At 37.2% G+C, this 14973-nt stretch overlaps 1 protein-coding gene across 2 annotated transcripts in view; it reads left to right on the top strand.

The window, feature by feature from the left end:
• The window catches only part of FBN2 (fibrillin 2), a 191112-nt gene that overhangs the window by 94267 nt on the left and 81872 nt on the right, over positions 1–14973 (top strand). For both annotated transcript variants that reach the window (XM_068422044.1, XM_068422045.1), the window contains exons 18-20: positions 1945–2070; positions 4492–4617; positions 13820–13939. In XM_068422044.1, the coding sequence (XP_068278145.1) occupies positions 1945–2070; positions 4492–4617; positions 13820–13939 (372 nt within the window). The remainder of the gene's footprint in view (positions 1–1944; positions 2071–4491; positions 4618–13819; positions 13940–14973) is intronic.

Below are 14973 nucleotides of genomic sequence, written 5' to 3'. Positions count from 1 at the left end.
AGCTTCTATTCAGTTCAGCAGGAACAGAATGAGACCCTCTGATCATTATACTTAGTAACAGTCTACATAACTTTTAAAAATTGTACTATAATAAAATAAATTCCGTTTCTGTTTAGTACTGTAAGTGTATATGCATAGTTTTTTCTTCCCTGTGAGCTCATTGTTTAACATGTTGCCAAACTTACAAGGAATTTGAAATCCATAGAGTTAGTAAATTCTCTCAGTTTTCAGTTAATTATACAAGGATCATTTTAAGAATCTCTAAATCTCATGGAGAAATAATGTCAGTGCACCATAATATTGCTGTACAAACAGCATCCTACCATGAGAATTCGCATGTAGTCTGGTAGGGAGGTTATATATTCTTTTGGATACATGGAAAATACAATTTCTCACTAAAAACATAAAACCAGTTGTGGTCTCTACCAACTGTGTGATGAAGACTGTTATCTCTTGGGGGTTCATGTCTCAACTAAAATCCCTCTTTGGGTTTCTAAAGAAAACCCTGGTATTTTCTGTACATCTTGTGCAGTGACCTTGCAGACAATTTTCTTGCTGCTACTCCTACCACTGCTTATACCAATGCACTTTGTTTGCCAATTCCATTTCCTAAAGGAGAGGAATACTGATCCCAAATTCGATCCCTAATAAAAGTTCTGTTGTGTTCCTCATGCATTCTCATTATCCAGAGTGAGTGGGAATACACTTTATCAGTGAAGCTCTTGTCGTAGAGATTTTATTTGACTTCTGATTGATACATAGCTTGTTAACTAGACTGTAGTCCATCACCAAATCCCTGTTCCTCTCATTCAGCTTGTGGCTAACAAGCACAAAACCTTAATGTCTTCAGGTGAGAGAAATGTGGACACAGGTGAGGACAAAGATTTTGCAGTCTGGTTCAATATAAAAAGTAGCAGGGAGGGCTGGACCTTTGGAAATCATTAAGTTGATAAGGAGAGAAAAGAGTCATGAAATTGTGTGGCTTGTCGCAATATACAAACAAGTTTAGTAAAGTACAGAAAACTTCTTACTCAAAAGAAAACATAAAGCTGAACTACTACACTAATTTGTGTTTTCTTATGAAATTTTCAGATGTCTTATCTGTTTAATCCAGGGAGAACATGATTTTTCCAAATGCATATCGGCGTATATGTAAATCATGATCTAAGCTGCACTATGATTAAAGAGGAAATGTCCTTTATAAAAATTTGAGCAGTACAAGTATAAAACAAGCTTTTTATGAAGGCACAGCTAGGCCAGCACCCCGAACTGTTCTTTCCAGGGTTTGGAAAGGGAACTATTTAACATAATGGGCTTACCGTATGGGAAGAAATAACTTCATATTGAAAAACCCTCTTTTCCTCAGAGGCAAAAATATTAAAACTAACCTGTTCCCGTTCTTCTGGTTCGTATGAATGTTTTGGTGTTTTCCAAGTACAACAGAAATTCTATATGGGACTGTAAATTCAGGGTATATATCTCATTCATCATCCTATTTGGTCAATCTGAGAAAAATTTTAAATTTCCAGCAAGTGCTGTGATTTCTGTAAGACCGAATATTCTGTGATATTGACCCGTGCATTAGTCCTGTATTAGGAAAAGTATTTGTGTCACATAGTAATTCATAACTTCTTACCTAGATCCTTAAACCACAGACACTGAGTGCACAGGCTAGATATTTTGCATCAAGGTATTCTTACAAACACATAGTTCCCTACTGATTTAGGTTAAAAAGGATATCTGGAGGTCATCCAACCTAACTTTCTGCTCAGAGCAGGGCTAACTTCAAAGTTGAATCAGGTTTCTCAAGGCCTTGCCCAGTGGAATTTGGAAAATTTGCTATACCCTTGCTCTGAATGGCAGCCCCAACATCCACATCTCTCACAGGATCAGGTTTTTCGTATCTTTCAGTATCTGGTTATCTTCTATGCTGTGTTAATACAGATATTAATGAGTGTGCATTGGACCCTGATATTTGCTCCAGTGGAATTTGTGAAAACTTACGTGGCAGCTATCGTTGTAACTGTAACAGTGGCTATGAGCCTGATCCTTCTGGAAGGAATTGTGTGGGTAAGTTGCTTGATTTTATTATTGTTGAATAATTCATCACTATATTGATGCTAATTTGAATTGACAGAATTTAGGTTGCCAGACATCTGCTTCTTAAAGCTACAATGAAAATGCAAGAAGTCTCTTAATGAAACTGCTTTTCTCAGTCACTGCATAGCTAATATTCTTACTGGTGTATTTTTCTCTTATTTGGTGAGGGGGTATTACTTTTTGGGAAATGTAAGCAGGAGATATTACAGGTTAGGAATCAATTTTCTCAGAAGCGTGGATCAGTTTGTGTTACATTTTAATATATCACATTTGTCAAGACCACCTAAAATGTGTCCCTTTCAAGGCTGGATGATAATTTGTCAAGAGCTGAAGGTCACAATTTGCATAATAAAATGTAACAGATGGCTATCATTATAATAATGAATGATAACTGGTGGCCTGTGTATACAGTCTCTGCAGTATGCAATAATTCATGATGTGCCCAAGTTACATGAGTTACATGAGTACAGCAGAAGAGATTGCTGCACGCTCAGTCCTCTAATTTCTGAAAGCTTCAACTCGTGAAGGAAGCAATGACCCACTCTTAGGATTTCACAAATCACGTCTGAACAGTGGGCTCAGAATTGTAGGTCACCGGTATACAGGAATGATTAACTTCAGAAACTTTTAATTGTCATTTGTAGTTTCCTTTAGGTTTATACCAGACTGTTGTTGCAGTATCTAGATACATTTTATGCAAGTGTTTAGGAACACTCAACAGAAGATAACCTATGTTATACATTTCACTCTCTGTCTAATTAATTTTATTACTCATGGTCATACATGAAAGTCAGTATTTTTTTTCTTTTGGGAATTTTTACATCCAAAAAGAAGTGTATTATGCCACAGGTATGTTGTACGATAATATTGCTTATAGTCCTGTTACGGTCCCGTAATTTTAAACAGAAAACTGAAGTTTGGTTGTACTAAAAGCTAATGGAAATCTATCTGAAACCATTAGAAAGTCTTAAGTATCATCCTACTGTCTGATATGTTTATTTGGGGGAATAATTGCTCTCTACACTTAAAGGTTTACTGACCTATCACTGCTATTTGTGGTCAACAAAACCCCACCATTTTTGGTAGGGAAAACCCGGACTATATAACTGTGGTGTAATTTTAATACCAAACATTCCTATCTAGTTATGCAAAGCAAACACCAAGTAATAAGTGTGTTTCTTTTAATCTACTTGACTTAAGGAATTTTACAGCTAATTACTTTCTAAAGGTCCTAAATATGACCTTTTGGCAGGAAAGGCACTGCTGTAGAAAACTGTTGGTGGTTTTTAAAAAGACTTCACATAATATTCCTTTTACAAATAGATTTTATGTCAAGGGATTTTATTTGTCTAGTTACACTTGGGATTATGTAAGTGCTAGTGTATAGGTATATGTCTGTATAATTATTTAAATAAAAATACTATGAGGATGCATTTATTCTTAGATAGGAGAATTTTTGCACAAAATAATTTAATTATGAAGACCCAAATAAAGGGTTGAAATGTTTTAATTAATGATACAGATTGCGAGCTGCCAGGAAATAAAAATGGTCATCACACAGAATGCAGACAGTATTTTTGTCAGTTTTAAGTGTTTTTAGAGCATGAGCTATATTGTTCTGTGTTTTTACAGTGTATGTCACAATAGATTACAGTCCAAATCTGAAGTTATTCTGTGAGATTCTAACGAAATAATACGTTCATAACACTGCTAGTTTCAATTAAAGGATTATAAACTCAAAATTAGTCTATTGCTCTTGAAAACATCAAATTCCAAATCCATCCTCCTTTACTTAGTTAAAATCAGATGAAGTTAGATTAAGGATAGGTTAGTTTAGAAGAGCTCTTTACAGCTGCCAAACTTAAATCTCAGATTCATTGTTTGGGGAAATTTAGACTTTATTGTCTGAATCCTGAAGGAATTTATAAGCATAGCTTGCAAGATCTAGTGTAGTTGGGAAACCAAAAGCCTCCAGATTGTAGTTATATTGCATTCTTGTTTTTCTTCATTTTTAAACCTACACTCTCTAAAATATCTAGTTGATTTAAGATTTCAGTTGCAATGTTAAGTTTGGGAAACCAAGCAGTTAAAGTACAGGAGACACTCTGAAGCAGGATAAAGTATCAGGTTTATCATGGCTTATCCTGTCAGTATTTTTCTATAAGCTTAAGTATTCGTGACATGTGATGGGCATTAAAGGAAAGTAGCTTAAAATTACAATACTTTTTTTCTTTTTAAAGATAAACAATAGGGCAGTGAGGAAGATCGATTGCTTTTTATTAGCATTATTTGCAGTTACTATTTGCAGTTCAGGGAGTGATGTTAATTCATGTGTTTTTCCTGTTCATTGGCATTTGCACTCGTTGGTATGTCTAACTCATCTTTTTGCAGACATTGATGAATGTTCAGTGAACAGGCTGCTGTGTGATAATGGGCTCTGTCGAAACACCCCTGGAAGTTACAGCTGCACTTGTCCAAAGGGTTATGTGTTCAGCACTGAGACAGACACATGTGAAGGTGAAAAATCTGCAAGTTGTGTTAATTTTATTGCCTATTATATAACATTAAAGCTAAACGATCACAAAAGATTCAGAGTGGTAATGAATACTAGAGAAGACAGAACTAAGATACTGCATAAATCATTGCATTCCTCTTGTAATTTCTCTGCAGTGCTTTTTAATGTGTTGGGTCTTGACATTCAATTTCTTTCAAAGTAATCAATTCACTTTTATATGAAAATATTTTCCTTTCCTTAGATAAAACATCTTTAAACTGGAATAAAGGGGAATATCTGCTTGCCTTTGATCATGTTGCAGGGACACCTAGTCTGTCATTTAGGGAAATGCGTCTGTTTTGATCACAGAGTCTCTTCTTTCCTTTCTCCCTTCCATCTGTGCCAATAGTTAATTCTAGATCAAATTCTGGTATTTGTGATGCTTTATGTGATGTTTGAATTCCAGGATTTGGATATTACTGCCTGGTGATACTAAAATTTTCCTTTATTTTTACAGTATAATCAAAATTGCTTTCTTAGATTACTAATGAACACAGATGTTAGATGAATGAAAATGTTACATAGCAGAAACTAGTGAGAACTTTTAATTATAAAAAAATTAAGGATGTACAAAAAAAGTCAAAATAGAAGCATTAACTTTTTTCTCAATTTTTAATTATTATTCAGAGTAGTAGAATTTTACTGGTCTTTTGCATTATTTTTCAGTTGGTTCTGTGATCTGTAAATCTCAGTATTTGTTATCATTAGAAAGTTTTTATAGTAACTAGTCTTGCATTTGAGTGAATGATGGGGAAGCTATAATCCTTTGTTACGGAATACCTGTTATGTGAAACAGTGTCATCGTCCAGATTTGTCTGAAGCAGTGGAAGACATTATTGTCCTCAGCTGCTTGTTATTACTGATCATACAGAAGTTACTGCCATGCAGCTAAACAAACATATAGAAAGGAAGGTGGAAGCAACTCTGTGAACCATTCTTGCTGTGTAAGATCAGTCAGGTTAACTTAAACCATCTCCTTAGCAGCATATGCTGAACGGGCTAACTTTGCATTGAAGTGGGTAAGGAGCACTCGTGCTCTTTGCCAGTTTCCAGCAGAAGAGTGGAAGCAAACAACATGAGGGGGCAATAGTGTTTTGAATGTCTCCAGCTGTGTGGAAAATGAACATGTGTTTACATTCAAAACACCTCATGAAATGGTTTAAATTCTGGCGTTATCAAATCATTCACCTCTTCACCCCTTCTGTTCAAAAGAAGTTATGTTCCTTTATATTTTAGTACATGTGTACTTCAGAGGTCACTTCTAAAAGTTAAAATTTCTTCCCTCCCTGTATGTTACAAATTAGTAGCACTTGTTCAGATTACGGCTTTTCTTATATCATACCCCCATGGATTTATAGTGCTTTGTCTGCTAAGTTGTCTCAATGCCTGCTATCTATCCACAATGTTCAGGTGAAATTTATTCTTCAGGGTCTGTCTATATGTTTAGTTTCTGTGCACTGAAAGATTTCTAGCTGTGAAAATAGCTTACTATGTGCCCTTAATGTGCATGTTTCTTAAGGAATCTTCTAGACAGGAAAACTGGAATAGTATGGCAAAGGGAGATGTTCATTACCAAGATGAAAAGACCATCAACTTCAGAGCATAACACTGACCGAAAGGTAGATGAATGAGATGCAAGAATGCAAACAACCTAGCCAAAATTATCGCAATAAAATTTATCTAGATTTTAAAATATAAAATGTAAATTTTTTTTTTTAATGGTGGTGATGATGATAATAATAATAATAATAATAACAACAACAACAATGACAATATGAGGGCTCAAAATAAGGATTTGCCAACAACAACAAAGTGGTTTCATGGTTGCATTGAGCTACCACAGCTTTAGGAAAAAAGTGATCTTTTCTGTCTTCTGGACATCCTCATCATCATTGCAGTGTGTTTTGTCATGTGCTAGAAGTTTGGGGATCATGATATAGTGAACCAAATCTCAGAGTCCTGTATCTTAGGGGGTTTTGTGAGGGTTTTGTAAGTGGAGAATAGCATGAGGGAGAGTTATCTGGGGGGGAAATGAATGTTGTAGTTCATTTGAATTAATAGTTCATTGAGGAGAGAGTGACTTCTTTAGATAGCATTGCCATCTGATAATGATTGTAAAACCATAGTATCAAAAAAAGAAGTTACAGTTAAGATAAAATAGAATTTACAAGAAAGTAAATGAAGAGAAGATAATAGCAGAAATCCAAAGGGCAGGCATGTCCCCTCTTAATGGCACCGTAGTGCATTTTTCTAAGGAATGCAGCCACTTTTAGGTTTTGTCTAAGGGAATTAGGTGCATTTCCCAAATTACCAGTTTATGAATCAATTCTAAAAACATGAATAAAGGACTGGTATGATTTATTAAAACTAACATGTCATTAAGTAAGGCTGTTTGGATTTCTATTTGGTGGGTTTGTTGAGATTTTAATTAATGCATTTAATCTCGTTTCTTTTTTTAACCTTTTTTTTAGCTATTCATGAAAGAACATACATCAGTACATGTCTGCAATAGTTGTACGGTGGCTGCTGCAAAGACTAATGAAAAAGTAATATTTGATATTCCAAAAGATTCTGAAAAAGGATAGATCTGTCCCTGTCTCATCTCCATTTCATGGTGGTCATCAGGTTTACCTTGTTACTGAAAAGGAGGATATTTTGCCATCTCTGTAGAATAACGATGTCTGTGCTTCTCAGCTGCATTTCATAATCCTGTGTGTCTGCTGAACTCTGAGCAATAAGCTTGTGATTGAATAATGAAACCTTTTGTTCATGGAAGAAAAAAAATCCTGTTTTCTCATTTTGGGAGAAAAAAGCAACAAACTACTGATCATTAACTAAAAATTCACATTTGTAAGACTCTTTCATTTCTGAACATAGTTTAGTGTAATCCCCCTAAAATACTTCTCATTTTTTTATTGTCTGTACAGCAGAATCTGAAGGATTTTCAGTTTCTTTCAATATTGTTATCTACGTTAATTTACTTAACATAGGTCAAGAAGCATCTGTCATCTTCATTTTGAATCTTATAGTTAGATTGACGTTTAAATTTAGCTGATCAGGTACGAAAAGCTGATCAGGAGGGGTTTGTCATAAAACTGTCTATAAAATATATTAAATGTATTGCATTTTTTCTAATGTTGAGAGGGTTGGCAGTAGAGGAATAAATTAATTTCTTTCTGTCCGAATTCTGTTTTCAAAGAAACACTACGTAATTCGGTTTGGAGTTACAAGTTCACCGGTTGTATAAAACCTCTGTAGCCAGAAGCTTTGTGTTGTGCTCTGAAAATGCTCTGATGCGTATTACTCACCAGTATATTTTTAATTTATATAGCTCTCATTAGTAACTGTGAAGAAACAACAAAACTCTTCACTGTTCTCATTTATAGTTCAATTAAAATTTTTTATCAATTTGTTGTGGGGAGTGAAGGAGTTGTCTGAGGCTCCAGAGTCTGTGAAAGTTAGATTTTTACAATAAGCTCTGTGGTTTAGATTGTATTTCCAGTGACATAACTAGTTAAACGTAAACCAGATGTGCTTTAAAGTTCATTTCCAGGAATGTATAGTGGACTGTTTCAGTTTTTGTTTCTCTGACATTTACAATGTACACTCACTTCACTTAAGAAAAAAAAATGTTTTTTTAAAAAAAACGTGATAAATACTTTCATACATAGTGGCTTTTATTTTAAAATGTAAAACAGTATCAAAATCAATTTGTTTTCTTGCTCACTCTTGTTAAAATTATTATTTAATATTATTATAAGAAGGCATATGGAAACAATTTTGGGAGTTTGTTTACATTGTGCATATGATACGTTCTCACCTGAAATGCATTCATCCTTTAATTTTTTCTTTTCCTAAATGATGGCTTTGGGGAGGTGGTCAATGCAATATTATAAACCTGTTCATGCACAAAAGCATTGGGCTTGATATTTTCTTTTTTTGTTTCTTTCTTTTTTTTTTCTTTTTTTTCTTAGCATAGTGCTGAAGTATGTCAAATGCAGAAAGGAATAAAGTGGTTTTTTGGGGGTTAGAGGCCTAGAGCATAGTCACAAGATCGTTTCAGAAACAACCAGAAGTTAATGCCTCTAGATACGTGTACCCTAATCTTCAGTGAAAGCTGCTCTCCCTGTTCCGTAGATAGAAGTGGGATGAATATTCCTTCACATGCATCAAGGTGAAGTGAAATAAGGAGGAGTCTAGTTCCATGATAGATGTTCCTTCACGCCTGGTCTCGGTGACCAACTTCTGCCATTCTCATCTCAGAAGATGGAAAGTGAGTGTTTGTCAATGGGACAGAGTCTAGTTGAAGGCCTGTATCTAGTGGAGTCCCTCAAGGGTCGGTACTGGGACCAGTACTATTCAATATATTCATTAATGACTTGGATGAGGGAATAGAGTGCACTGTCAGCAAGTTCGCTGATGACACCAAACTGGAAGGAGTGGCTGACACACCAGAAGGCTCTGCTGCCATTCAGAGAGACCTGGACAGGCTGGAGAGTTGGGCAGGGAGAAATTTAATGAAATATAACAAGGGCAAGTGTAGAGTCCTGCATCTGGGCAAGAACAACCCCATGTACCAGTACAAGTTGGGGACAGACCTGTTGGAGAGCAGCGTAGGGGAAAGGGACCTGAGGGTCCTAGTGGACAGCAGGATGAGCATGAGCCAGCAATGTGCCCTTGTGGCCAAGAAGGCCAATGGCATCGTGGGGTGTATTAGAAGGGGTGTGGTTAGTAGGTCGAGAGAGGTTCTCCTCCCCCTCTACTCTGCCCTGGTGAGGCCGCATCTGGAGTATTGTGTCCAGTTCTGGGCCCCTCAGTTCAAGAAGGACAGGGAACTGCTAGAGAGAGTCCAGCACAGAGCCACGAAGATGATTAAGGGAGTGGAACATCTCCCTTATGAGGAGAGGCTGAGGGAGCTGGGTCTCTTTAGCTTAGAGAAGAGGAGACTGAGGGGTGACCTCATTAATGTTTATAATATGTAAAGGGCAAGTGTCATGAGGATAGAGCCAGGCTCTTCTCAGTGACATCCCTTGGCAGGACAAGGGGCAATGGGTGCAAGCTGGAACACAGGAGGTTCCACATAAATATGAGGAAAAACTTCTTTACGGTGAGGGTGACCGAACACTGGAACAGGCTGCCCAGAGAGGTTGTGGAGTCTCCTTCTCTGGAGACGTTCAAAACCCGCCTGGACGCGTTCCTGTGTGATATGGTCTAGGTAATCCTGCTCAGGCAGGGGGATTGGACTAGATGATCTTTCGAGGTCCCTTCCAATCCCTAACATTCTGTGTTTATTGTGTCTGTGTCTGTGGGGTCAGTGAGGATCTGGCACTGGCACTTGAGAAGGGTAGAAGCTGAGACTGGGAGAAAAAAGAGGAGGAAGGGTGAAAGGGGAACATGCCCTGTGGACAGCAGCAACGTTGGCAGATCAGTCAGCTGTTTTGCCAAGGAACATGTTTGATGCAAACTTGAGTGAGGATTTGGACCAGATCATCTGACTTTGACTTGAAATGGACAGGCAGTTATTGCAGTCTAGAAAGTGGTCAGCTCTGACAATGGTGTATCACCTTTCTGTTCTTCCCCATTTTTGCTCACCTGTATGTTCAGTTTGAGTCTTTTTCTCTCCTTTCACTGTCTTTGGGCAGAGAATGAAGAACATGGCCCATGAGATCAAGAGAGCTGCTTCACTCTTCATAAGGTGTTGAACTTTAGATGCTTGGGCCCCTCCATCTCTACTTATTCACTTATCATTGGTTGTAGTTTTGGGGACACTGACTTCCAGGTGTAGCCCTCAACTATTTTTTGTTAGGTGTGAGTTTCTTGTTAACTCTGAAAACCCGAAATACAAGATGTGTTTTCCTAGAAGAAAATTGACTGTAAACCTAACTTGCTGAGTATCATGGAGAATTAAAGATAGGCGTGATAACCTGATATTGCATCTAGAAATGTGAAGTATTTTAAGTTTCATGCATTTTTTTATATTCTGAATATGATTGAAGTGATGTTTTGGGTAATGGCAACTGTCTGCTTATTACAGTGTTTTGTCTTGCAGATTGGTTGTGTATGTGCAGACCTGTGTGTGGTTGGGCTGCCAGCTGTTAAAACCATGTAACACTTTACATGAAAATTACCTGTTCTCAGCTATAAATATCTCAGCAGTCTTCAAGCACTTGACTTGTAATTTTCTTCACTGGGTGTCTGAGTCAGACTAGATTTTAATTTTGTCTTTAAAAATTTAGGCAAAACTTTTTGTTCATTTCCAATAAAATGTTGATTTCTGTATTTAGAAATGTGCAAACCTTGTGACCTTTTCTTTAAAAAGCTGTTGCTCCTCTATGCTGTTGCAGCTTGAAATTTCTTGAGTAGTTTTTGTGTCAGGGTGGTGTTTCTTTACTCTGAAAATGTGCTCAGATACGGCTAAGTTGTCAGTCTCATTTTGCATGTGCTTGGTGGAGACTGGTTTTAGTGTCCAAAAGCTCCAAAGATTCTGTGGCACAGATTATGCCTGATCCCTCATGGGAGCTTCTCTGAAGTTGCATCTTAGCTAAAAGCAGGGAAGAGCATTTGCAACTGACTGGACAGAGAATCATATCTGCATAAAAGCAAAGACATAAATGCAGAGACTGATCAAAGATCCCTCTGACCCACGACAAAGCAAGTATACAACATTACTTTCCACAAGTATCTCTGAATCCCCAACAATTGTGGTTAGGGGACTTCTAACACCAGAAGTAGGATCTTTACCTTATGCAGATCTTGGTGAACTTATCTTCCGTGAACTTGTCCAGACTGCCATTGATTAATGTAAGCTTTCAGCATCCTAGGGCAAGGATTTCCAGTTTCTCTATGTGTTGTGTAAAGAACTGTTTCTTTACGTTTTTTTGCTACCAGCCAGCTTCATTGGATGTCCCTTTGTTCTTGGACTTTAAGAGACAGTGAACATTTGATGCCTTTGTCAGGGAGAAACTATATGTAGCTTAAATTCAGTTAATTTGTCTTATCTTTTCAATTTTTCTCATTCTTTTAAAGCTGGCCAAACGGTTGAAAGCAAGGTGGCAGATGGAAAGGAAAATGTATCTGTCTCCAAGAGCATTTCTATACAGAGAATTATTTGACACATACATAGTGCATATTTAAGATGACTTCTTTGTCTCAGTGTGATGTTTCTAATTGTGGGAACCAGATACTTGATTTCTCGACAAAAGCAGCAGAGACTGCTCTCCAGTACCAGAAATGGCTGGCGGGGGAGAGAGCAGGAGGCAGGGAGCATACCTAGGATAATAAAACCTTAGGTAGTAAAGTGGGAAATGTTTTTACAGGGAGGAAAAGGGATGGAGAGCAGATAAATGTTGGCGAGCCCTCCAGATTGCCAGCTCGGATACAGAGGGACTTAGAGCTTGCTCTGTCAGAACTAACTGTCTTTCTAGATCTACTTGATTACCTCTGTACTGCACTTCCCAGCACATCAAGTCAGTACAATAGATGCAGCCTGGCCCTACCTGCTCGTGCACCGTGCTGCACTCTTCATAGTAAGCTGGCTCAGGACCAAACCTGAGACAACATGACAAACTGTGTCTAAGCAAGCTGTTTGCAGAGAAATGTGGAAGCTCTGTGTAATGCCCTATTGGACTACCAGCCCATAGTAGGATGGGGTTTACCAGCTTGGGTGCTGCCGTTGCAGTTAGCCTAGTACAGCCAGCCATCGAAGCTGTGTGAGTGTGTTCATCTAACACACTGTTTTGACCTGATAAGGCCTCCTAGATTTTGTATCTCTGCATCTGTATATGATTAATGTGTGAGCTGGGTAATCCATAAGTTTAAGAGTAGAATTCACAAATGTAAAGCTCTGTCACTGTTCAAAAACTTGCTGGCGTTCAAGGACACGCTCTTTGTAGGTAATTCCATTAAGTAAAGGGTCTATGAAAACTGGCTTTTAAATTAAGTGCTTGCTTTTGTCATGAAGAGAGAGATCACAGTTTCCTAAGTTTACTGATTTCTGGGCATTTTCCATCTCTCTTTTTTCATTCTTTTTTTTAAAAATAATATATACATAATTTGGTGAGTATTTTAAACACATATTTCTTCCTATGACCCCAGAAGATCATGAAAGAATACATGTCTAGTGAAATGAAGGCGTGATGCATCATAACGTATCAAATAGCAAATGGTACTTTTTTCATGACTTCTAAAAAGTAAGGAAGATATTTTAGTTTGTCTTGAAAATGATCTCTTGATGCTATTAATGTTTCCTGTGCTTAACTAGATCCTGCATTAATTTATAATTAATTTAAATCAGGCTGTTTTGGTTTATGGTTATGAGATTATTCCTCAAGCACTACTAGCAAATATAAGCAAGCACTAAACAGTTCTTTTTTCTGGCCCACCAAAGGAACTGTCTGGTTGTATTAGAATGTATGGCTTGGTTCAGGACCCAAATCAAAAAATGAAATTGGTTGAATTCAGGAAGAAATGCATCTGCAATTGTTCTTTGAAAGAGCTTGCTAGAATTGTTTTAATCTTTAAACTTGATTTAATTTAAAAAAAAAAATCAGCAAATAATACTGTCTGCAGGGGTCCTATTCTTATATGTGAACAGGCTTAAAAAACTCACAGGGGTAATAAATAGAAGAAGTTGGGGGCTGGAGGGAAGTACCATTTACAGTATTTCAGTATCAACTAGTATTTCTTGAACACTTTCCAGAACTAGAGAATTGCAGCCAGCATTGTAGTGTTTTGCTTCTGACAGGGTTTTCTTAATTCTTCCAAAGCCTCATGGAGCCATAAATGACAGAAACAATAAAGCCTTTGTTTGTGCACTGCATGTTGTGGCTGGGAATGCATTGCATTCTATGAAGAAAGAGTTTTGTTTTCTCACAGGACAGTTATAATTGATGCTGGAAAACTTTATAGTCCAAGTTGTTGGAAATAACTATCTTTGCAGAAAAGAGCCATTTAATGAACAGTTTCAAAATGTATGCTCCTATACGCATGCACTTACATGCTACCTGCCTGGCCCTGTATCTTTTGAATGTCATGCAGAGAGGAGGAAGGGGGGCAAATATACCAGGCAGTCTTGGCAAATTATGGTCCACAGCAGCATTTATACTGTATAACATTTTCCAGAAGCACATGGTAGTTCTAACAGTGTCTTTTGTTTCTGAATTATAGATATAAATGAATGTGAAAGCAGCCCATGTGTCAATGGTGCCTGCAGGAACAATCTTGGATCTTTCCATTGTGAATGTTCACCTGGCAGCAAGTTGGACTCTACAGGACTGATATGTATTGGTGGGTATTTCCTCCTCTTATTTTCCGTTTTTCCTACTAACTTGAAAATCATTGATCATATTGGTTAATTAAGCAAGAAAACAGTGTATTTGGGTAATATCCCCATGAGAGCAGATAGTGTGTCTAGTTCTGTAGGTAAGACCAAACAAACACGCACTAATTTGATTGCTTCGATGGGTCAGGAATAAACTGAGAGAAACATAATTCATGAAGATGTCCAAACTATGGTGAAAGCGGTGAAATGCAGGTATCAACTGGAGTGGAGATGTCTTATTATTAATAAGAATTATCTTGTCCTTTGGGAGAATGAGAATATGAGTAAAGCTATAGGTGATTAGTCTGGTAGTTGAGAAATTGTGAAGCAGAAATGCCCACTCAGTTGTTTGGCCACTTTTAAATCTGAGACAAGAAAGCAAGTACAACTGGAGGAACATCTGTTTAAATAGTGATAGGAAAGCACATGGCTTCTAGGGTTCAGGACATTCTTCATAAACTGTGAAGTCTGACTTTCGTAGCTATAAGGAAATGTTAAAGGCTTTTGCATTATAGCACAATCTCATACTTTACCTCTTTTGTAGGAAGCTGGTAAAGGTGAGTAACACAGATCTGAGTTTGTCAGGATCCCGGCCTTGAAGCAGACACATGAGTATTGTCTTGGTTTTATATATATACACACGCACACACTATATATATATAAAAAAGTAAATAATTTTAGCATCCTTTGAGGATTCTGTTGCATTGAAAAAATGCAGAGCACTGCACAGATTTTATTGGAGCTATCAGCATCAGTTGTCTGCAAGATGTCATTGGCATTATCTTTGGAAGCCATTCATTATTTTTTTTTTCTGGCCTTTCCAAGAAAACTCAAAGGATTGGAGACAACTGTACTTCTCAGGTGATCACAAGCTGCCATTGTTTCATGTTATTTGTGTAACGCAATTGAAGTCATTGTAGAATATGTGGGATAATTTGGATTGGGGTGTCATTAATAACTGGATGATGCTAATTTTAAATGTTTCTTTTATTTTAAGATG

This window comes from Nyctibius grandis, chromosome Z, assembly GCF_013368605.1.
Source record: "Nyctibius grandis isolate bNycGra1 chromosome Z, bNycGra1.pri, whole genome shotgun sequence".
Classification (NCBI taxonomy): Eukaryota; Metazoa; Chordata; class Aves; order Nyctibiiformes; family Nyctibiidae; genus Nyctibius; species Nyctibius grandis.
Note: the sequence above shows the minus strand (reverse complement) of the source record. Positions and strands in the feature narration are given on the sequence as shown.